Source organism: Megalobrama amblycephala, linkage group LG20 (genome assembly GCF_018812025.1).
Source record: "Megalobrama amblycephala isolate DHTTF-2021 linkage group LG20, ASM1881202v1, whole genome shotgun sequence".
NCBI classification, from domain to species: domain Eukaryota; kingdom Metazoa; phylum Chordata; class Actinopteri; order Cypriniformes; family Xenocyprididae; genus Megalobrama; species Megalobrama amblycephala.
Window position 1 is genome coordinate 20,172,218 of NC_063063.1, and position 22,508 is coordinate 20,194,725.

The 22,508-nt window shown below is 42.1% G+C and overlaps 1 protein-coding gene across 2 annotated transcripts in view; it reads left to right on the forward strand.

Annotated features, from left to right (window-relative positions):
• Positions 1 to 22,508, forward strand: part of tbkbp1 (TBK1 binding protein 1) — a 63,884-nt gene that overhangs the window by 16,432 nt on the left and 24,944 nt on the right. The window contains exons 2-3 of one of the 2 annotated variants that reach the window (XM_048170736.1): positions 3,484 to 3,580; positions 15,761 to 16,002. In XM_048170736.1, coding sequence (XP_048026693.1) covers positions 15,778 to 16,002 — 225 coding nt within the window. In that variant the 5' untranslated portion in view covers positions 3,484 to 3,580; positions 15,761 to 15,777. The remainder of the gene's footprint in view (positions 1 to 3,483; positions 3,581 to 15,760; positions 16,003 to 22,508) is intronic. The other variant, XM_048170737.1, reaches the window with a different exon arrangement.

Here is a 22,508-nt window from a genome sequence, read left to right on the forward strand (position 1 = left end):
GATTGGAGTTTGGATCACTTGTGACTGACTGTATTCGTTGTTTGACTGCATGCACGGAACCATGACACCTGTACCGTACAGTTCTGGACGAATATATGTACCGTTACACCCCTACTATCTATCTATCTATCTATCTATCTATCTATCTATCTATCTATCTATCTATCTATCTATCTATCTATCTATCTATCTATCTATCTATCTATCTATCTATCGGTCTATCAGTCAATCTATCATGACAGCCGTGTTTCAATTTTTTGGGGAAAAAAAGAAATGTGTGGATGACACATGGATGGATGGATGGATGGATGGATTCATTCATCTTGTGAGTGTACATGATTTTTCAAAAGCACTATTCTTGACTTTAGGGGTAAAACCTTTTAATGAGGAACAAATTACTGAGTGCATCATTAGTGGCTTATGTAAAATTTCATCTTTAGGAGGTTTTGCTGAACTTTTAATACTAGGGAAGGGATGGGTTTGTAGTTGCATACCAAAAATGGAAAGAAAGATAGAGGCTAACAGCTAAAGAAGAAAACCCTGCTGAAAAATGCAGCATTGCTGGTCATCAGCAAAAGGTATGGGGACCAGCATGGCAAGTGGGAGTATGGTTTGGCTTGAGAACAGCATGACTATGCTTGTCCACTAGCTAGACCAGCACTAAACCAACTCTAACTAGAATAAACCAGCATGAATTCCATGTTGGCCCAGGCTGGTTTATGCAGGTTAGAGCTGGTATAGTGCTGCTATAGCATAAACTAGTCTGGACCAATGTGGAATTTATGCTGGTTAATGGTTCAAGAAGAAAATCTGGTGGAAACATTAGTGGACGAATGGACAGAGTGTGAGTGAAACCTAAACCCAGAAATAGGATGATGAGGAGCAGGATAGTTAGGAAGAGAGAAAGGAGAGGTGCAATATAGTGAGCTGTGAAATTTAGCTGAATCTTTTTTTCTTTCTCTCCTACCATCCATCTCCAGTTCCACCTACAGATGCAGCACCCACCTTGCTTTCACTCTGCTCACTTTCCTATTCTGCTGCCCTGAATGCATCATACATGTATTTGTTGTATTTGTCAGCTAAAACTCAATCAAATGGCCTCTATGGATTTCATACATGCTACATAACATAATGTTTTAATGTGAGAAACCTATATCACATTTACGTTGACAAACCTCTTTAGAGCATTTGGTGCTTCTACATGAGAATGCCACATACTAGCCTGGCTATGAACAACAAAAAGAGCACATTAGCCCATAGTTTGCAGTTGTGACTGTTGTAGAATCAATATCTCCCTTACTCCCACTCCATGGTAAAAATACACGTGTACATGCTCTGATTTGCCCACGAGGCTCAACCACAGTCCCTCTGCAACACCCACTCAGTTGTGTTGCTGCTCGTGCCAACTTGTGCCAGCCCAATCTTCACTCCAAAGGAGGCGTTTTACTGTCAATATGGTCAATACTGTAGCCCAGTGCATAGTGAGTTACTCGCAGAGAGTCTGTTTCTAACTTGGATTCAGTAAAAATGACATTAGTCTGAAAAAATTTCTGACTGTAAAAAAAAGTTTTGCTTTCAGGCTAGCCTTTCTAAAGCCACTAAATAACTTAAAACTGGGAGGAAAAGCAAAAATATGACAATTTTTTTCTGAGATACCATGTCATAATGTTACAAATGTAACTAATCAGGACTCAACAATAAAGATGGCCACAATACACCATTTCTGTCACCTTAATACACATTTTTACTAGTGTGAAACTCTATAAAGAGTTTATCAAGGATTTACCTTCAGGTTTTTTCAGCATATATTCAAAATTTGCATTCAAATACTTCAAGCCCAGTATGCTAGGCTATATGTTGTATACATACATATATATGGTAATAATAAAAAAAACAAAGATATGACATCCAAAGTATGTAAGCTAGTACAACTAGATCTCTTTTATCGAATCCAAAAGGTTTTAATTATATTTTGCTACATATAAAGGCATTTTAAAGATTTTGAAGTGTCAAAAGGTCATTCGGTTTAACCGTCCAAAGGCCAATACAACCATTAATTTGTGATTAAAATATCTTAAAATGTAATAAATGTATATATTTTTTATTCTGGCATGATTTTATAACATCATATATCAACATAGTGCAAAATGGTAAAATTATGTGTAGAAGTCGTTGCTTTGTTATGAGAAAGAATGTCCGGAAAAATGAATTTCATTGATGTCATTGGGAGTAACCAATATAAAGGGACCATTTTGGATCAAGTCATGCGGTCAATATCGTGTGACATCATTCAGACACCTGCAAAGGACCACATGGTCATGAAGCAAATTAACTAACTCTCGTTTAACTATTTGGAAAATTCATGTTTTCACTTGCTCATATACATGTTCAGAAACATCAGGTCATTTGTTACATCCGCTATAAAACATGGAAAATGTTGTAATATTTTAAAAACTTGTACTAAATATAAAATGTTTGATTGACCTTTTGCTAGCTAGCTAGATATCAGCCTGTATCGTCATTCGGTAAAACTGAAATTTTGGTTAAACCAAATGACTTTTTTGGTTGTAAAATCTTGTAAAAAAAAGACCAAAGCAATGTTAATTGATTATAAAAACCACATAATCTCATTGTTAACACTTAATAAAACTTCAAAATTAATTGTATCTCCATTATGTTTTTGCAGCCGAATTTGACAGGCAGTGAATGCTATTTTATTGTATGAAAAAGAGCAGTATTGACATTTTCATAGCTTCTTCCACAGGGGGGGAAATGTGCAATGCTGCGTTTTAGCTAAACATATTTTTACTACAATAATCATTAAACCTTATTCGTCAGTGACCCATAAATATAATTTGTGTTCCTTGCGAGCTTAAACATTTGGTTTTACTGTGAAATGTTTAGCATTAAAGATTACAGAATTCAGCGAATTTAAAATGTTACCAAGGTAACGTAATCTAGCTGGCTAAAATAGATGAGGTTTTGTTGATATATTAATGTTTTGTGATATATTAAGAATGATAATATTATAAATTAAATTGGTTCAGAAAGTTACATTATAGCTAATTTGTAGTTATTAAATGTAAAAAAAAAAAAAAAAAAAAATTTAAAGTACATTTTTTTAATAAAAATTTTCTATATAACTTTGTGGCCAAATATTGTCTACTGACTGGCCATGCATTGTTATGTTTTTAATTGTTGGACATTATTTTTTAAATATGTGCCAAACAATGAAGGATGTTTTTTGGCGCATATATTGTGTTTTTGGTTTTAAAATATGTGTTTTTGCTCTTGTATTGTCATCCCATCGCTTGTATCCAATTACATTTTGTCACGCTTGTGTTATGGCTGTTTATTCCAATAAAGTGTAGGATGCATAGATGTCTATGTAGGCATATTTTTGCTTGTGTGTGTGTTTGTGTGTGAAGATACACCTGTAGAACCGCTGTGGTCATTTTTTTTTTATTTTTTTTTTTATCACAGGCAGTCACACTTCTCCTGCAGCCCTGCTAATCGTCCACCAACTGAGGGGGCACAAAGCATGCCAGAAACACACATAAACACCCCACTGAAATAACAGGTGTGTGTGTGTGTCTGTTTGTGTGCCTGCACCATGATACGTGCATTATAGGAGCCAGATACCCCGTGACAAAATGGGCTTGAGTCCGATACGACTGTGTCCTGCTGTCTGTAATTGCATGCGGCTTGTGGTAAATGTTTAGGATGACAGCCAATTTCATGAGCAAGTGTGACTGAAAGAAATTATGCAATAGCACTGTCTGCAGAAGAGAGTTGGATGCTGGCGTTCCTAAATTTTGGATGGTTTGACAAATTATTAAATCATTCAGAGGGTGTACGTGCTGATCTATCTGGTTTGAACATTAGCATCATCCCAACAAATGTGATGCCCACCACATTATTAAGGCAAATAATGTTCATTTCAATCTCAGAATGATTTTAGTGACTTTACAATGAGCACATTTAAATGCTAAATGAATGTTTTTGCAAACATTACACATTTATGAAAATGTACACGTTGTAGGCCTGAAAATTATATGCCTACATATAAATTCAGGAATTATAAATTGCCATTATGTCTCCATTAGGTTTAAAAAAAATATTTGATAATTATGAGCTGCAGACGAGTTGCTGAAAAAATCTCTGTAGAAATGTGTGTGTGTGAGAGAGAGTGTGTGTCCATGTCTGTGCCAGTGCCAGTGCCATCTAGGCCCCAGGTAACAAATGACTTCCTGTGGTAATTGCTCTAATGAAGCAGGGAGGATAGCTGTGGAATTCTTAATAGGTGTGCGCAGAGAGTAAGTGTTCACAAAATTAGGTGCAGGGGAGAGAAAGACAATAGGTGAGATGGGAAGATAGATGTCTGGTGAGCTAGCCATGGAAAGAGTGTCCCATTTGTCTGTTTTCACTTGCCAGGGTTTTGAGCCCTGACAAATTGTCAGATCCATGTTATAATCCATGTGCTTAAAATTCTTGTTTTCACTGAGACTGGGACGGATGTATGTTTGTGCAATAACAACACGATTGTCAATAGGAAGCAGGGGCATCATGCACCTATTTGTTTTAGGGGGCTCCAGTGACAGGAATAAAAACATTTTAACAATGTATTAGCTTGTCTTATGTAACGCAAGTTTGTCCATCAGTAAGTTTTGATCAGTGAGCCTGGAGTGTGAACGTGATTTCACCAAGTACAACATGTTCCTGGAACAACATCTACAACAACTTTCCCCAGGAACTATGGTTTTTGGAATGATACTCTGTGTGTTTCGACCGCAGGAACCAGGGTCTAAATGAAGTTACGGGTAAAAATTCCCCCATCAGAAAGTCCCTGCTCACGAGGTAGTATTTTTTCAAGAACCTTCGGGGGTGAGACTTGGGGTTGAGTTCACGCAGCGTTTTATTTCAACCACCATTTTTAAAAGTTTGTTGCGGTGCATGCAGTAAGAGTTGTTTGTTATTCGAATCAACAATGGAGTTTAAAAACTACCGATGGACTAACGACGAGGTTCAGGTTTTATTAAGCTTATATGCGGAGGACGAAATCCAGCGGGAACTGGAAAGTTGTGAACGTCCGTACATCACCGGACTAATCTTCACAGTACTTTAGACCGTGATGGAAACGCAGACAGCAACACGCCTGGGGGGAAAAAGTTCCTGGGATGAATTGTTCCAGGTAATTTCAGTGGAAATGTGGCTTTTGTTGATCCTGGAACAACGTTCCAATCAACTAATCAAATTTGAGGGACAAGTTTACAGTTTAGGCTTACAACAAGGGTTAGGGGTTTCTGCACCATTCATATTCACCTATCATTTCTCTCTGATTTTAGGGATAAGTTATGGCTAGGGTTAGGTTTAGGGGTAGGGATGGGGGTTAGCACTACATTTTCAGACAGGAATGTTATTCCAGGATCAACAAAATATATTGATTCAGGAACATGTCTTACTTGGCAAAATCATGGTGACTAAGCAAGGAGACCCAGTTTGAAATCCTAGTTGCAGTGCTGGGTAACTGATTATATGTAGGCCTAATCTTGATTATGTAATCAGATTCCCAAAAATTAATTAGATTACATTACATTTTAAAATACTTCTAATTAGACTACAGAAACGAATTGTAATGTAAAAAAAAAAAAAAAAACAATTAAGAAATAAATTTGTAAGTATTTTATTTCTTAATATTTATATTTATTATTTGTAGAAATATGTATTTTAATAAAAGAACATATATTTTTATTTTTTTATAAACCAAGCAAAATTGCAGCCGAATTTGACAGGCAGTGAATGCTATTTTATTGTATGAAAAAGAGCAGTATTGACATTTTCATAGCTTCTTCCACAGGGGGGGAAATGTGCAATGCTGCGTTTTAGCTAAACATATTTTTACTACAATAATCATGCAACTTTATTATCAGAGATATAAATCTATAGGCATGACACTTCAATATGTTTGCAATAACAGACATCACATGAGATAAGTACATTGTGCTGCAACTCCTTATCAGCACACAGAGAAGCCCTGAGCGAGAACACACTTGTATTAATGTAGTGGGTTGGAATGTCTCTAAAGTGATATTCTTCCACCTACACACATTCACACCTTCATCAGAACAGCAATCTCTCCCCCATGGTCATGCTGCTTATCCATGCCTAAGCAAATGTATTGATGTGAGTGGGTGTTTTTCTGGATTACCCTGAAGGATAGAGAGAAAGAGAGAGAGTAAGAGAACACCAAGGAAGAGGTCCAAGGCTTCTCTGTACGTTTTTTGTAACATTGGTACGCAAATGACCAAAAATATCTCACTAAGTAAGAAGCATCTGACTCATTTTGTGTGCAGTAAAATCTCCTCACACCTCCGTGCTGCATCAGATGGCCAACCTGATGCTGCACGCATATCCATATTATCTTACTAAACGGTTTACTGTGAAGATGTTGCTTTTTTTTCTGCTTACTCCATGTTTCTATCCATGTTTGTGTCCTGACTTGTTGTTGAGGCAGTGCTGTCTAGTGTGAATGAGTGTTGTTGATGGCACTGGAGCGATTCATCATGGTGTGAACAGTGGGCTCTGGGAACTGAAGGGCATGAAGGCAATACACAGGGGACTAATAGAGCTAGACCTCTACAAACATGGATGTCTGACATCTCACATCATGCATTCAAGTCAAGCTCATGTCTTTGAGCAGTTCGTATACTTCTGTTGTTTCTCTTGGTTTCAGAACCAAGAGAAATTCCTACTCGGGTCATCTTGGGCTTCCAATGCAGAAGCTGTTCGTATAATATCGGCCAATATTATAATTAATAATAAAATATAATAAAAATATATTGTTATAAATTATATAAAAAATATAATATATAAAACTAATAATCTTTTTTAGTTATATAAAAATATATTTAAATATTTTTAAATCAGATATTGTATGTTTCTCATTTTACTATTCTTAGTTTATCTTTGCCGTCATCTAACATTCACTTAAAATTACGTAAACAATTTAGTTTTTAGTTTTCAATTTAGAAATTAATACTTTTATTCAGCAAAGATGCATTAAACTAATCAAAAGTGACAGTGCATTTTCTATTCATCAAGGAATTCTGAAATATGTATCACGGTTTCCACAAAAATACTAAGCAGCACTTGTTTCAACATTGATAATAATAATAAATGTTTCTTGAGCACCAAAGCTGCATATTAGAATAATTTCTGAAGGATCATGTGACAGTGAAGACTGGAGTAATAGCTAATGAAAATTTGCATCACGGAAAATTTCTTTTTAGTATACAGTACATACAAGTTTGGAACCACTAAGATTTTTTATGTTTTTAAAAGAAGTTTCGTCTGCTCACCAAGGCTACATTTATTTAATTAAAAATACAGTAAAAACAGTAATATTGTGAAATATTATTACAATTTAAAATAACTGTTTTCTATTTGAATATATTTGACAAAGTAATTTATTCCTGTGATGGAATTTTCAGCATCATTACTCCAGTCTTCAGTGTCACATGATCCTTCAGAAATCATTCTAATATGCTGATCTGCTGCTCAAGAAACATTTAATGTGTACAATTGTACAAAATATTTGTGTACAATATTTTTTTTCAGGATTATTTGATGAATAGAAAGTTCAAAAGAACGTCTCGGTTACGTATGTAACCCTCGTTCCCTGAAGGAGGGAACGGAGACGTACGTCAGTAGTGACCGACGAATTGGGATATCGCTAGAGAGCCCCTATCAGCTTCGAGAAGACTAAAACAAGCCAATGAACATTGGCGTGCGATATTTGCATAACGCACCCCTCCCCATCCGGGGCATATAAAAGGGGGAGGAGATGCAATCGCACTCTGTTTTTCGCTGAGGAGACAACTGGTGTCCGCACAACAGCGAGGGTACAGAAACTGTGGCGACGGGACGTACGTCTCCGTTCCCTCCTTCAGGGAACGAGGGTTACATACGTAACCGAGACGTTCCCTTTCAGTCGGTCACGTTCGACGTACGTCAGTAGTGACCGACGAATTGGGATCCCAAATAAAACGCCACAGTTACGAACCCCTTCCAGTGCCCAGCGCAAGCTCAGCCGCCCGTCGCACCAATTGGGACGGTGAAGGGGGCGAGCTTACGCCGGGAAGTCTACTGCTGTTCCGATATACCCACTAAGTAAACTAGACTACACTGGGGAAGCGAACCCGTAGGGGGGCGCTGCGGAGCCACTACCCACCCAGTGGGGAAGGAATTTACGTGGAACATATGGCCTGGCCCGAAGGGCAGAACGCATATGAGTCCCTGGGATGGCTCCACCTGAGTAGGGGGAGACTCATCTGGCAGGTGACAGCAGAAACTCTGCTAAGGGGAAGACACGGGCTCACCGTAGGGAGTAACCGTGGACAATACACATATGGAGTCACTCACCTAGAGGGATACAACATATGGAACCCAACCAACAGACAACATCGAAGATGGATGTTGGTCTGGCATCAGACACTCCGCAATGTCCGAGCCGAAAGGGGAGGCGGAGGAACTCGACAGGGTTCACCGATCGGGGAACACGACTGGAGTCAAAGATGCACGTATCCAGCCCAGAGGGCGGGAATGGCATTGCAAGCCGACACATAGAACAGGTTCAACGCGTCTACCGGCTCGTGGAAGCGAGTACACGGGAAGAAACCGGTTCCACACGTAAGCTATAAAACCTAGCAAACGTGTTTGGTGTCGCCCAGCCCGCAGCTCTACAGATATCTGTCAGCGAGGCGCCCTGAGCCAACGCCCAGGAAGAGGCCACTCCTCTGGTGGAGTGGGCTCTCAACCCGAACGGGCAAGGCACGCCCTGGGAATCATAAGCCAGGGCGATGGCATCCACAATCCAGTGGGCCATCCTCTGCTTGGAGACAGCCTTCCCTTTCTGCTGGCCTCCGTAACAGACAAAGAGCTGCTCTGAGGTCCTGAAGCTTCGAGTTCTATCCACGTAAACGCGCAGAGCGCGGACTGGACAGAGCAAAGCCAGGGCTGGGTCTGCCTCCTCCGAAGGCAGCGCTTGCAGGTTCACTACCTGATCTCTGAAGGGAGTGGTAGGAACCTTGGGCACATATCCAGGCCGGGGTCTCAAGATAACGTGAGAATCACCAGGCCCGAATTCCAGGCACGATTCGTCGACCGAAAATGCATGCAGGTCCCCTACCCTCTTGAGTGAGGCCAATGCAACCAGGAGGACGGTCTTAAGGGACAGTACTTTTAACTCGACTGATTGCAAGGGCTCGAAGGGATGACGCCGAAGGGATGAAAGAACTAAGGAGAGATCCCAAGAGGGTATGGAGGGGGGACGAGGCGGATTCAGTCTCCTCGCTCCCCTCAGGAACCTGACGACCAGATCGTGCTTCCCCAAGGACTTCCCATCAACTGCATCGTGATGTGCGGCAATGGCGGCAACATACACTTTGAGGGTGGAGGGAGACAGCCTTCGCTCCAGGCCCTCCTGCAGGAAGGAAAGCACGGATCTGACCGAGCATGATCGGGGGTCTTCTTGGTGAGAAGAGCACCAGTCAACGAACAGGTTCCACTTCAACGCATAGAGACTCCTAGTGGAAGGAGCTCTTGCGGAAGTGATAGTGTCTACAACCGCTTGCGGGAGATCACTTAGAACCTCCGCATCCCGTCCAGGGACCACACGTGGAGGTTCCACAGGTCGGGACGCGGGTGCCACAGGGTGCCCCCTCTCTGAGTCAGAAGATCCTTCCTCAGAGGAATGGGCCAGGGAGGGGCTGTCGTGAGGAGCATCAGGTCCGAAAACCAAGTCCGGGTGGGCCAATAAGGGGCCACCAGCAAGACCTGCTCCCCATCCTCCCTGAGCTTGCACAAGAGTTGAGTAAGAAGGCTCACTGGGGGAAACGCATACTTGCGAAGACCCCGGGGCCAACTGTGTGCCAGTGCATCCGTGCCGAGGGTACCTGCGGTCAGGGAATAGAACCACTGGCACTGAGCATTCTCCTGGGAGGCAAACAGATCTATCTGAGCCTCGCCGAAGTAATGCCAAATCAGCTGGACCACCTGGGGATGGAGTCTCCATTCGCCCGCAAGTGGAGGCTGCCGTGAGAGCTCGTCGGCTGCACGGTTGAGCACACCCGGGACATGAATGGCACGAAGCGACCTCAGATGCTTCTGACCCCATAACAAGAGATGGCGGGCGAGTTGCGACATGCGGCGGGAGCGTAGACCACCTTGATGATTGATGTACGCTACGGTCGCGATGTTGTCTGAGCGGACTAGAACGTGCTTGCCTGACAACAGCTCCTTGAAGCGGCTCAGCGCAAGACGAACTGCCAGCAACTCGAGGCAATTGATATGCCAATGCAGCTGAGGCCCCGTCCAAAGACCTGAGGCTGCATGCCCGTTGTACGTGGCGCCCCACCCTGAGGTCGAGGCGTCTGTGTGAACCACAGCATGCCTGGACACCTGTTCGAGGGGAACTCCTGCCCGCAGGAACGAGGGGTCTGACCATCGAGTGAGGGCACGGCGGCAGCTCAGTGTCACAGAAACACGGAACGTGCCGCGTTGCCACGCCCATCTCGGGACCCGGCCGTGGAGCCAGTGTTGGAGCGGCCTCATATGAAGCAATCCGAGCGGCGTGACTGCGGCTGCGGATGCCATATGCCCCAGGAGCCTCTGAAACATTTTCAGTGGGGCCGCTGTCCTGCACTTGAGCGCACTCAGGCAGTTCAACACCGACTGGACGCGCTCCTCTGTGAGTTGCGCAGTCAGGGCGACCGAGTCCAGTTCCATACCGAGATAAGAGATCCTCTGCCCGGGGGAGAGTTTGCTCTTGTCCCAGTTGACCCGAAGACCCAACCGGCTGAGGTGAGCCAACACCAGATCCCTGTGTTCGCACAACTGCTCCCGCGAACTGGCTAGAATAAGCCAGTCGTCGAGATAGTTGAGAATACGAACGCCTTGTTCCTTGAGGGGAACAATGGCCGCCTCCGCAACCTTCGTAAAGACGCGGGGAGACAGGGCCAGCCCGAAGGGCAGGACTTTGTACTGATATGCCCGACCCTCGAACGCAAACCGTAGGAAGGGTCTGTGACGAGGCAGAATCGAGACATGAAAGTAAGCGTCCTTCAGGTCTATTGCTGCGAACCAATCTTGGGGACGGATGCATTGAAAAATGCGTTTCTGCGTCAACATCTTGAACGGCAGCCTGTGAAGGGACCGATTCAGGACTCGCAGATCCAAGATTGGCCGTAACCCACCTCCTTTCTTCGGTACAATGAAGTAGGGACTGTAAAACCCTGACTTCATAACGGCTGGAGGGACCGGCTCGATTGCACCCTTCGCCAGGAGGACAGCAATCTCCGCCCGAAGAACAGGAGCACTGTCCAGTGACACCTGAGTGTAGTGGACACCTCTGAACACCGGGGGACGCCGGGCGAACTGAATCGCATAGCCGAGCCTGATAGTGCGGATGAGCCAGCGGGACGGGCTGGGAAGCGCTAACCAGGCTTCCAGACACCGAACGAGCGGGACCAAGGGCACCACAGGTGCACCGGAAGTGGGGCAGCGAGGCAGAATACTGGGACTCGACTCGGACAGCGCAGCGGCCCGAAGTGGAGTCAGATTCTGCGGGGTGACAGCACCGATGGGAGACAGTACACGTGGTACGGCCTGCACCATCGGGGCGCCCCCCACTGGCGAAATGAGAGGGGGCTGCGGACACCGAGGCAGAGCCCCGGGTCCTGACAACCGCGCCCTCTTGTGACCTGGAGGATGGAAGGGAAACAGCTCTTTCTGTGAAAAGGTGGGTACCGCTGGACTCCGGAGAGCCAGCGGCGGGACAGACACAACAAGTTTCTCCCGGCCCTCCCCCGGGAGTGGAGGGGCAGATGGAATCCCCCCCGAAGAGCTGCAACTTCCTCCTCCAGGTCGCCCGCTTCAGGATCGCGACTTCCTCGACCTCTTGCCACCTGGCTTGGCTTGAGCGGGCTGGGCGCCCCGGCCGGCGCCGGCTCCCTGCTGTTTGGCTGGTGGAGGCTGCTGCTTGGCCAACTTAGCAGGGGTGGAGGACGACGCGGGTGGGCGCCCTCGGCGACGAGCAGGCTGAGGTTGCGCCGCCGGCGGGGTGGAGGCAGCAGCGGGCCGGCGGGGCAAGACGTGTTTAATTGCCTCAGCCTGCTTCTGGGCAGCGGAGAACTGTTGGGCGAAGCTCTCCACCGCGTCGCCGAATAGGCCAGCCTGGGACACGGGGGAGTCCAGGAACCGATATTTATCGGCTTCCCTCATGTCAGCCAGGTTTAGCCATAGATGGCGCTGCTGGACTACCATAGTAGCCATCGCTTGACCAACGGAGCGTGCTGTCACTTTAGTCGCCCGGAGGGCGAGATCGGTGGCAGCGCGCAACTCCCCCAACAGATGTTGGTCAAGACCACCCTGCGGCATCTCCGATAACGCTTTTGCCTGGTATACTTGCAAAAGGGCCATGGCATGCAGGGCGGAGGCGGCCTGCCCACAAGCTCTATAAGCCTTCTCCGTCAGAGAGGAAGAAAACTTACAGGCCCGGGACGGAAGGCGTGGGTCACCACGCCAGCCGGCGGCCGTAGGGCACAACTGCATCGCTACAGACCGTTCGACTGGAGGGATCCCCGTATAGCCTTTAGCCTCACCGCCATCCAGGGTGGTGAAGGCGGACGAGGGGCCTGGTCTCGAACGAACACTATACGGCGTCCGCCAAGACCTGGTCACCTCGTCGTGCACCTCCGGGAAGAAAGGCATCGGGGCGGGACGCTGAGGACCAGCGCGGCCCGCCCCGAGGTACCAATCGTCAAGCCGAGAGGGGCCGGGACAGGGTGGAGGGTTCCACGCGAGCCCGACGCTCTCGGCTGCCCGGGAAAGCACAGCCATCAACTCAGGATCCGACTCGGCCACAGCCGCCACGCCATGAGACGGGGGCTCAGCCGAGTCATCCTCTCCCGAGGACTCGTGCTCGCCTTCCGATACCGTGATCGACATCTGGTCCTCCGCAGGTGCACCGAAGGACAATACTGGACGCTCCGAAGAGGGCCCAGCATGACACGGCGGTAACACCACTGGCTGCGGTGCTGTAGAGGCGGCAGGGGCCCGCGGAGCAACGCTCGGCGGGGAAGCCCTAACCGTGACCCTCAAGTCACCCTGCCTACACGCCGACGAACCGTCACTCCGACCGAAGCCAGAGAAAACGGCCGCACGGGGCATAGGGGAGGGGACCCCCGCTCCCTGAGAACCAAGGAACGAAAGTCTCGACCTCAGCACCGCGATAGTCATGTTCCCACAATGAGAACATGAACCATCTACAAACGCGGCCTCAGCGTGCTGAACGCCCAAGCACGTGATACAGCGATTGTGCCCATCAGCAGGGACCAGGGAACGACCACATCCAGTAGCGCACAGACGAAATGCCATCTCCCCAGATGCAGGGTTCGTCTGTAAAGTCTAATAGAGGGGGAACTCACAGCTCTTTGTGAATGAGACACACAGGGAGTGTCACGAAGTGTGTAAAACACACACACACAGGACCCGGCCAAATCGCAGACCAAACAATGTTGGGATTACAGCGGAACGCTGTCTCACAGCCGATGTTGCTGCCCGGACCCGGAAGCTCGTGGACTCGCTGCAGTGTCGTAGCGCCAAACACGGTAAGAGTGCTGTTTTTCTTCTTTTTTGAAGATCTTCCCAGCCGTAGGACACCAAAGCTTGGCTCCGAAGCGAAAGACAGAGTGCGATTGCATCTCCTCCCCCTTTTATATGCCCCGGATGGGGAGGGGTGCGTTATGCAAATATCGCACGCCAATGTTCATTGGCTTGTTTTAGTCTTCTCGAAGCTGATAGGGGCTCTCTAGCGATATCCCAATTCGTCGGTCACTACTGACGTACGTCGAACGTGACCGACTGAAAGGGAACAGTGTTTATCTGAAATCTAATCTTTTGTAACATTATAAATGTCTTTACTGCCACTTTTGATTGATTTAATGCATCCTTGCTGAATAAAAGTATTAATTTCTTTAATTTCTTTTCAAAAAAATAAAAATAAAAATTCTTACTGACCCCAAACTTTTGAACGGTAGTGTATAATGCTACAGAAGCTTTGTATTACAGATAAATGCTGTTCTTTTGAACTTTCTATTCATCAAGGAATCCTGAAAAAAAAGTATACAACTGTTTTCAACATTGAAAATAATCATAAATGTTTATTGAGCAGCAAATCAGCATATTAGAATGATTTCTGAAGGATCATGTGACACTGAAGACTGGAGTAACGATGCTGAAAATTCAGCTTTGCATCACAGGAATAAATTACTTTGTCAAATATATTCAAATAGAAAACAGTTATTTTAAATTGTAATAATATTTCACAATATTACTGTTTTTACTGTATTTTTAATTAAATAAATGTAGCCTTGGTGAGCAGACGAAACTTCTTTTAAAAACATTAAAAATCTTAGTGGTTCCAAACTTTTGGACTGTACTGTATATATATATATATATATATATATATATATATATATATATATATATATATATATATATATATATATATATATATATAATATTTCACAATATTACTGTTTTTACTCTATTTTTGATCAAATAAATGTAATTTTGGTGAGCAAAAGTGTCTTCTTTTAAAATGTTATAATGGATTGGACATGTATTAGTTATCAGCCACACCATAAAAATAAATATCGGCTTATTAGTAATGTTAGCATTAGAAATCTTGTTTGGAAATAATATATTTATATCACTGTATATAATCAATACTGAAAATTATGGATAAAAAATATTTCAGTCTAATAACAAATGGGCCAATTACATTTATAAGTAGGCCCATACACAACATTTGCATGAACTATGTATCACATTGTTAGCTTAGCAACATGCTAACAGCAAACAATTGCCATCAATTGTGAGTCATATCTCCTGTGTGGTTTGTGTGAGGAGCACTATTTATATGACGCACAGAGTTGCTGCCTATGTAGAGCGCTCCAAATCTGTCACTTAAGAGGTTTCATTTCAGTTAGGATGCTGCCTTAAAGAAGACAGCTAGGCAGCTCATTAGGTTTCGGAACACAGTTTATGTGTACCCTATCAATAAAAAATTAAAATGATAGCAGATTTTTGAAGCGCCTGTTTTTCTCTCCAGCAAATTTATTGTCATCACCATGCTGTATTCACAAAATTTGCTGATCCTGTAGAAGCTTGTAATAAATGGCAGCTACACATGTGATCTCAGTGACTGTTGCTAGGTGGTGATGTCATCCTCTTAGCTGCACAACGTGTACTTGAATCAGGTCATGCCGCTCAGCTCTTTTAAGTGTCTGTAGCCTTTGTCTTCCTGAATAATTGATGACGTCTCATTGACTGTTGTCGGTCCACATTGTCCCCAAAAAAAGGACCAAACATATCCAGAGAAGCTAAATGGCATGTGGTTGAGAACGAAAACAACCTTGGCCTTCAGTAAAGATGCTTTTGCTTGGTGCGGTTTGGTGGTTTGTGGCGTGGATGTCAATACTAATGAGAAGCGTAGTTGAGAAAGGAAATAATTATCCTGAGTGAAGGTGAAGTGGAGCTTATAAAGGGAAGAGCATGCACAATAACAAAACCGTTGAAGAAGTGATGAGAAGAAGTGAAAAATTATGTTCAAGATGAAAGAACGAACGTCCCAAGGCTGATTAGCTCTCATTTTTGATTCACATAAACAACCTTCCTCTTTCTCTCTCGCATCTCACAGGTTGAGGATCAGGAGTCATGGAGTCTCTCTTCGGTGGCCAGTTGGGCCTGCTGGGGGGTAACGAGGGTCTGAAAGAAGATGGCTGCGGGGTGGGCTGGTCCAGCTCTCCCTTATCAGAGGATATGTACTCTGCCTCCCACTTCGCCCTCATCAGCGCCTACCAGGACATTAAGACTCGACTGGCTGGCCTTGAGCGAGAAAATGCAGACATCAAAAGGAAACTCAAGATTTACGAGATAAAGGTACAAAACGCATCAAAGATCCTTTAGCCTAAGATATCAGCAGAGGCCACCTTAGATGTCGGCCGGTGGTGTAACTGGCTGGCCAGTTGTACTTGGGTTTGTAGTTTATTGTACTTCCACTAACTTTATATGCAAGCAGACCATTTTAATGATTAAAACACTCAAAATGTATAATGTTACAAGTGATTAAACAAAATTAATTTTTTACTGAAACCGAAATTAAAGGTTTAGTTCGCCCAAAAATGACATTTCTGGCATTTCTGACCTTCATTTATCTTCGGAACACAAATTAAGATATTTTTGATGAAATTGATGAGGGTTTCTGAACCACACATAGGCAGCAACCTCATTGCACCTTTTGAGGTCCAGAAAGGTAGTAAAGACATCGTTAAAATAGTCAACGTGACTACAGTGGTTCAACCTTAATATTATGAAGTGACAAGAATAGTAAAACAAAAATAATGACTGTTGTCATACGCGGTTTACGTAGTGAATGCAGCGCAGAGCTTGTTCTACCTCCAAATGCGGACTCGTTATTGGCCGGCTCTGCATCAGCATCACACCCATGCATCCTGCTGCTCACGTGTATAGCGTCGGCCAATACTGAGCTGGCGTTCGGATGTAAACACGGAAGCTCTGCACTGCGTTCACTACGTCAAATGCGCATGACAACAGTTCAAATTGTTAAATAAAGTCATTATTTTTGTTCTGTTTTTTTGCACAAAAACTATTCTTGTCACTTTATAACATTAAGGTTGAACCACTGTAGTCACATGGACCATTTTAACAATGTCTTTAATACCTTTCTGGACCTCAAAAGGTACATTGACATTGCTGCCTATATGTGTTTCAGATACCTCTCGGATTTCATCAAAAATATCTTAATTTGTGTTCCGAAGATGAACGAAGGTCTTATGGGGTTTGGGACGACATGAGGGTGAGTAATGACAGAAATTTCATTTTTGGGTGAACTAGCCCTTTAAAGTTTATTTAATAATCAATAAATTAATTTTTTTTTTTTTTCAATAATCAACAATCAACCAAGTTATATAGAAAAATGTATTGTTTTTATATCAACTTTTTCAATGATATATTGAAATATAAGCATTTAAACTGTGGCTGTATAACTTGAAAAATGTATTCAAACATAGGGTACATTAAATAATGAAGACAATGCATATATCTAGCAAAATGTTCCTCTCTAGAATATTTTTTTTCTACCTAACTAACGAGTTTATGGGCATTGAATGGCTTTCCTGAGGTAAATGCAACATTACGTAACATACAAGCTGATTTATTGATTGTCTTTTCACGATTGAGATATTACATGACACGTTACATTCTTTCAACGTACCTTCTGAAGTTTATTCATGTTTATTTCATGCTATATATTGAAGCGTAAGAGATGATTGATTCATGAGCATTAAACTGCCACTGAACTGAGTCAGATACAGGGACCTGTCATGCAACATTAAAGGTGCCCAAGAATGCTTTTTCACAAGATGTAATATAAGTCTAAGGTGTCCCCTGAATGTGTCTGTTAAGTTTCAGCTCAAAATACCCCATAGATTTTTTTTAATAAATTTTTTTAACTGCCTATTTTGGGGCATCATTAACTATACACTGATTTTGGCAGCGCGCCGCCCCTTTAATTCGCCTGCTCCCTGCCACACGAGCTCTCGACTATATTACAGTGCATTTACAAAGTTCACACAGCTAATATAACCCTCAAATGGATCTTTACAAGATGTTCGTTATGCATGCTGTATGCATGCTTCGAATTATGTGAGTAAAGTGTTTATTTTGATGTTTACATTTGATTCTGTATGAGTTTGAGGCTATGCTCTGTGGCTAACGGCTAATGCTACACTGTTGGAGAGATTTATAAAGAATGAAGATGTGTTTATGCATTATACAGACTGCAAGTGTTTAAAAATGAAAATAGCGACGGCTCTTGTCTCCGTGAATACAGTAAGAAACGATGGTAACTTTAACCACATTTAACAGTACATTAGCAACATGCTAACGAAACATTTAGAAAGACAATTTACAAATATCACTAAAAATATCATGCTATCATGGATCATGTCAGTTATTATTGCTCCATCTGCCATTTTTCGCTGTTGTTCTTGCTGGCTTACCTTGTCTGTGCACAGATCCAGACGTTAATACTGCCTTTCCTTGTCTAATGCCTTGAACATGGGCTGGCATATATGCAAATATTGGGGTCATACATGTTAATGATCCCGACTGTTACGTAACAGTCGGTGTTATGTTGAGATCCGCGTGTTTTCCAGAAGTCTTTTAAACAAATGAGATTTACATAAGAAGGAGGAAGCAATGGGGTTTGAAACTCAATGTATGTCTTTTCCATGTACTGAACTCTTGTTATTTAACTATGCCGACGTAAATTCAAATTTTGATTCTGGGCACCTTTAAAGAGGGTCAAAACTCTGAATTTCGTTCTAAAATTGAGAGATTTCAAAAGCTGAGACTTTGTTTCATATCAAAAGTAACAAATCACAAAGACCCACTATTTCAGAAGTTCTTTCTGAAACAGTATTTCTTTTTCCCATTTGCTTTAATGACAGCAGCACTTGAACAGCATGAACTCCACAAGTTTGTGTAAAGCCTGATTATCCAGCTTGATTTGAGAATGATCCAAAAAGCATATTGTGCTTTAGTGGAAGCACAAAAAAACTTTTGATTAGTGACCTAGAAATAGTGCAGAATTTTAAATTACAATTATTACATTTCTTCTTTAAAACTGACTGCTTATTTCCAGGTTTAAATGAAAGAAATCCCAGATTTTTAATGTGGTCTCAGTATAGCTCTCTTCACAACAACACAGACACAGGTGTGTTCCTTGAAACGGGTGTTTATTTTTCTTATGCTTTATGCCGTAAAAGCACTGCATTCGTAAATGAACATGGTACAAACACATCAGCAAATTATACAATACATAGTCTAAAAGTAAACGAGATACAAAATGGCACTTAGCGCTATTATGGACACCTTCAATATATTAAACAAGTGTATTGAAGGTGTCCGTAATAACCTCGTTGGCAGCTTGTTATGAAAAGAAGTCTTTGAGTCCTTAGAAGTTTTAAAAAAATCCTCTTTACTGTCTGTTTGACTTTAGACAGCACTGATTTTAAACTTAAGTATGCAATACAGCAGAGCCTCGTGAGGCGCCCGCTCATCATCTGTCCATCAGGCCGAGTCAGTAATTCATCATTTCCACTAAACACAGTGACGCATTCTTATGCCTTATGCTTTAAAGTACAAAAAATGAATTTACATCAGGTTACATCACATTTACATTAAAAAAAAAAAAAAAATTCTCAAAAAGCTTACATGATAGAATATAATAATAGAATAGATTAGAATAATAGAATAGAATATGAATAGTTGGATGCAACTGTAGATAAAATAGTCTGTTAAGCCTAATTAAGCTAATTAAAATTTCAAAATGAGTCATGTTCAAATGGCATTGCCTGTCAAATTAGTTTTTACTATACCACAGTATAAAGATGCTTAAGAATGTTTTAGCTATTGTCAAATATATATGACATAATCATCCAGTCAAAAGTAGGGTTTAGACATCCTTGTTAGGAAACCTTTTCCACCTCGCTGCCTTATCTCACATTAATGCAGAGACGGTGACATGGTCACAGACATACTATATAGGGCATTTAATTAGAGTAGAACAGAGTGGACACATATAGCAAGTGATAAAATGGTTACCTGCTGCACAGCAGAAAACACTGATAAAGAGCATAAAGCAATAAATAAACTAACCACTTCATGTGTCAAGCAAACCTACTTGATGCTGGTAGATGCCAAATGTTTTATTGAACTATTTTGGAGTTGCTTTACAGTTTTCTTGTGAAATAATAGTGATCTTTGTGAGTTCAGCAGCTGAATGCTAATATAAGCTGTTGTCAGAGTTTATGCTAAACATATAACATTGATTTGATTAATGACTGTGCCATGACAGCACTCATTAAGAGCTGTGCCTGCTTCATGTATGAAAGAGCTTTATTTATAGGCCAGCTGACACGTGAGCCGAGCTGTACATAAACAAGTGTGCATGCTCTCTGTAATTAGCATGTCAAGCGTCCACATAAAACACACAAAGCCACTTGTACACACAATACAAGATGCTCCTGATGCTGTTTAGATCGCTTGATTGTTAGGAAAGTAGATCACGTCTCTATTAATTTTTAAACGTGAACACGTGATTGTTATTCACATGAGATTTATTTTTTCTAGAGAATGAGAATGTTTATCTTCCTTTGATTACAAATCAGGAGCACAATGCTTATGCTGTGCAGTAACCTACTCAACAGAGTGAGCAGCTGGTTCATTTGATGTGATCTTTGGGTACGACTAGGTAGGTTGGGCAGCTTCCAGGCCTCTGGGGAGCTGCAGGTTGGAGATGCTCCAGATTGGATATCTTTAAAGCTTTTTGGTTTGGCCCTCCCCAAACATATGCATGTATACGCACCAACGATGGCTAGCCTCTGAAGAACAGCTGTTTTTGCAGAAGGCGAGAGAAAGAGAGAGAGAGCGCCTTCAGGGTTCTGCGTTCACTATGGCTCACTGCCTAGTAAAGGGCTAAATGTGGGGAACAAATGCACACAGCTCTCAAAGCTCGTAGGAGTAAAAATATATGAGATCCAGCACATAAAAGCACACAGCATCTACTGACATATATATAGTGTGTATGTATAATGTATGTCCTGGCAATTACCTAAAACACCATAACTAATATCTCACTGGTTTTACATATGTTTTGGTATGCCTAATCATATACTGCTAAATTGCAGATGAAAAAAAAAAAAAAATCAGTGTTGCCATACACTATTGTTCAAAAGCTTGGGGTTGGTAAGATTTTATCACCAAGGATGCAATTATTTAACCAAACAAAATTTCACAATATTACAGTAAAAACTGTGATTTTTATTACAATTTAAAATATAATGTATTCCTGTGATGGCAAAAATTGAATTTTCAGCAGCCATTACTTCGGTCTTTAGTGTCACATGATCCTTCAGAAATCATTCTAATATGCAGAATGATATATTAGAATTATAAGGATTACTGATGAATAGAAAGTAACTGCAAATAACTGCTGTTCTTTTGAAATATAAATCTTTTGTAAAATTGTAATGTCTTTACTGTCACTTTTAATCGATTTAATTCATCCTTGCTGAATAAAAGTAACAAAGAAAGAAAGAAAGAGAAAGAAAGAAAAAGAAAGAAAGAAAAATCTTACTGAACATAAACTTTTGAATGATAGTGTACATTTTCTCTCATTTATTAATTTATTTATTTTTGGCTTTTGGCTTTGTTTTATAGGAAAGGAAAGAGAAAGTAAGAGAGTAACAACAAATGCGCTTCATTGCATGTGATACATTGCATCTAGATATATGTCCAATGCTTTTCTCCATCATTTTAAATTACTAGAGAATTTTCACAAACATCTGTTTAAAAAAAATTGTTTGCCTACTGATTTCTGCACAATGTTAAACCCCTACACCTCATTTGCATAGACAAAATGCATATTTGTGCTGAAAAGATGGCTTTCCATTACAGATTTGCGCAAACCTTTTGCGATATTTTCTAAATGTCGATAAAAAACTACTATTCAGTTAACTACCATTAACTGATGTTATGCGACTAAAACTTAATTTTTTCCTCTCGTGATAAGTCATTCCAAAAATCATGGCAATAGATGTTATTAGGTTTAAGTATATTGCAGCCACTGCACTAGCCATTATTTTTAATCAAAGGAGATGTAGGCATGTTATCCAAGCATTAATGGCAAAGAAAGCCCCTTATACTTGGGAGCAGCCACGTATGAGGTGTTTCTGGGTGTTTATCCCAGCCATCTGCTTCAAGGTCTTGATAAATTATGGCATTTCTTTGTTGTTTAGAATCCAGTATTCCTGTAATACTTTTGTCTTTTATCAAAGAACTCTGTCCTGTCTTCTGTCCAAACATACCGCACCATCTCTAAGGTGCCATCGAACGTTTTTTTACAAGATGTAATATAAGTCTAAGGTGTCCCCTGAATGTGTCTGTGAAGTTTCAGCTCAAAATACCCCATAGATTTTTTTTCATTCATTTTTTTAACTGCCTATTTTGGGGCATCATTAAATATGAGCCGATTTATGCTGTGCGGCCCCTTTAAATCTCTCGCTCCCTGCCCACGGAGCTCGCGCTTGCCTTAAACAGTGCCTGAAAAAGTTTACACAGCCAATATAACCCTCAAATGGATCTTTACAAAGTGTTCATCATGCATGCCTCGGATTATGTGAGTATTGTATACTGTTATATTGTTTACATTTGATTATGAATGAATTTGAGGCTATGCTCCGTGGCTAATGGCTAATGCTACACTGTTGGAGAGATTTATAAAGAATGAAGTTGTGTTTATGCGTTATACAGACTGCAAGTGTTTAAAAATGAAAATAGCGACGGCTCTTGTCTCCGTGAAT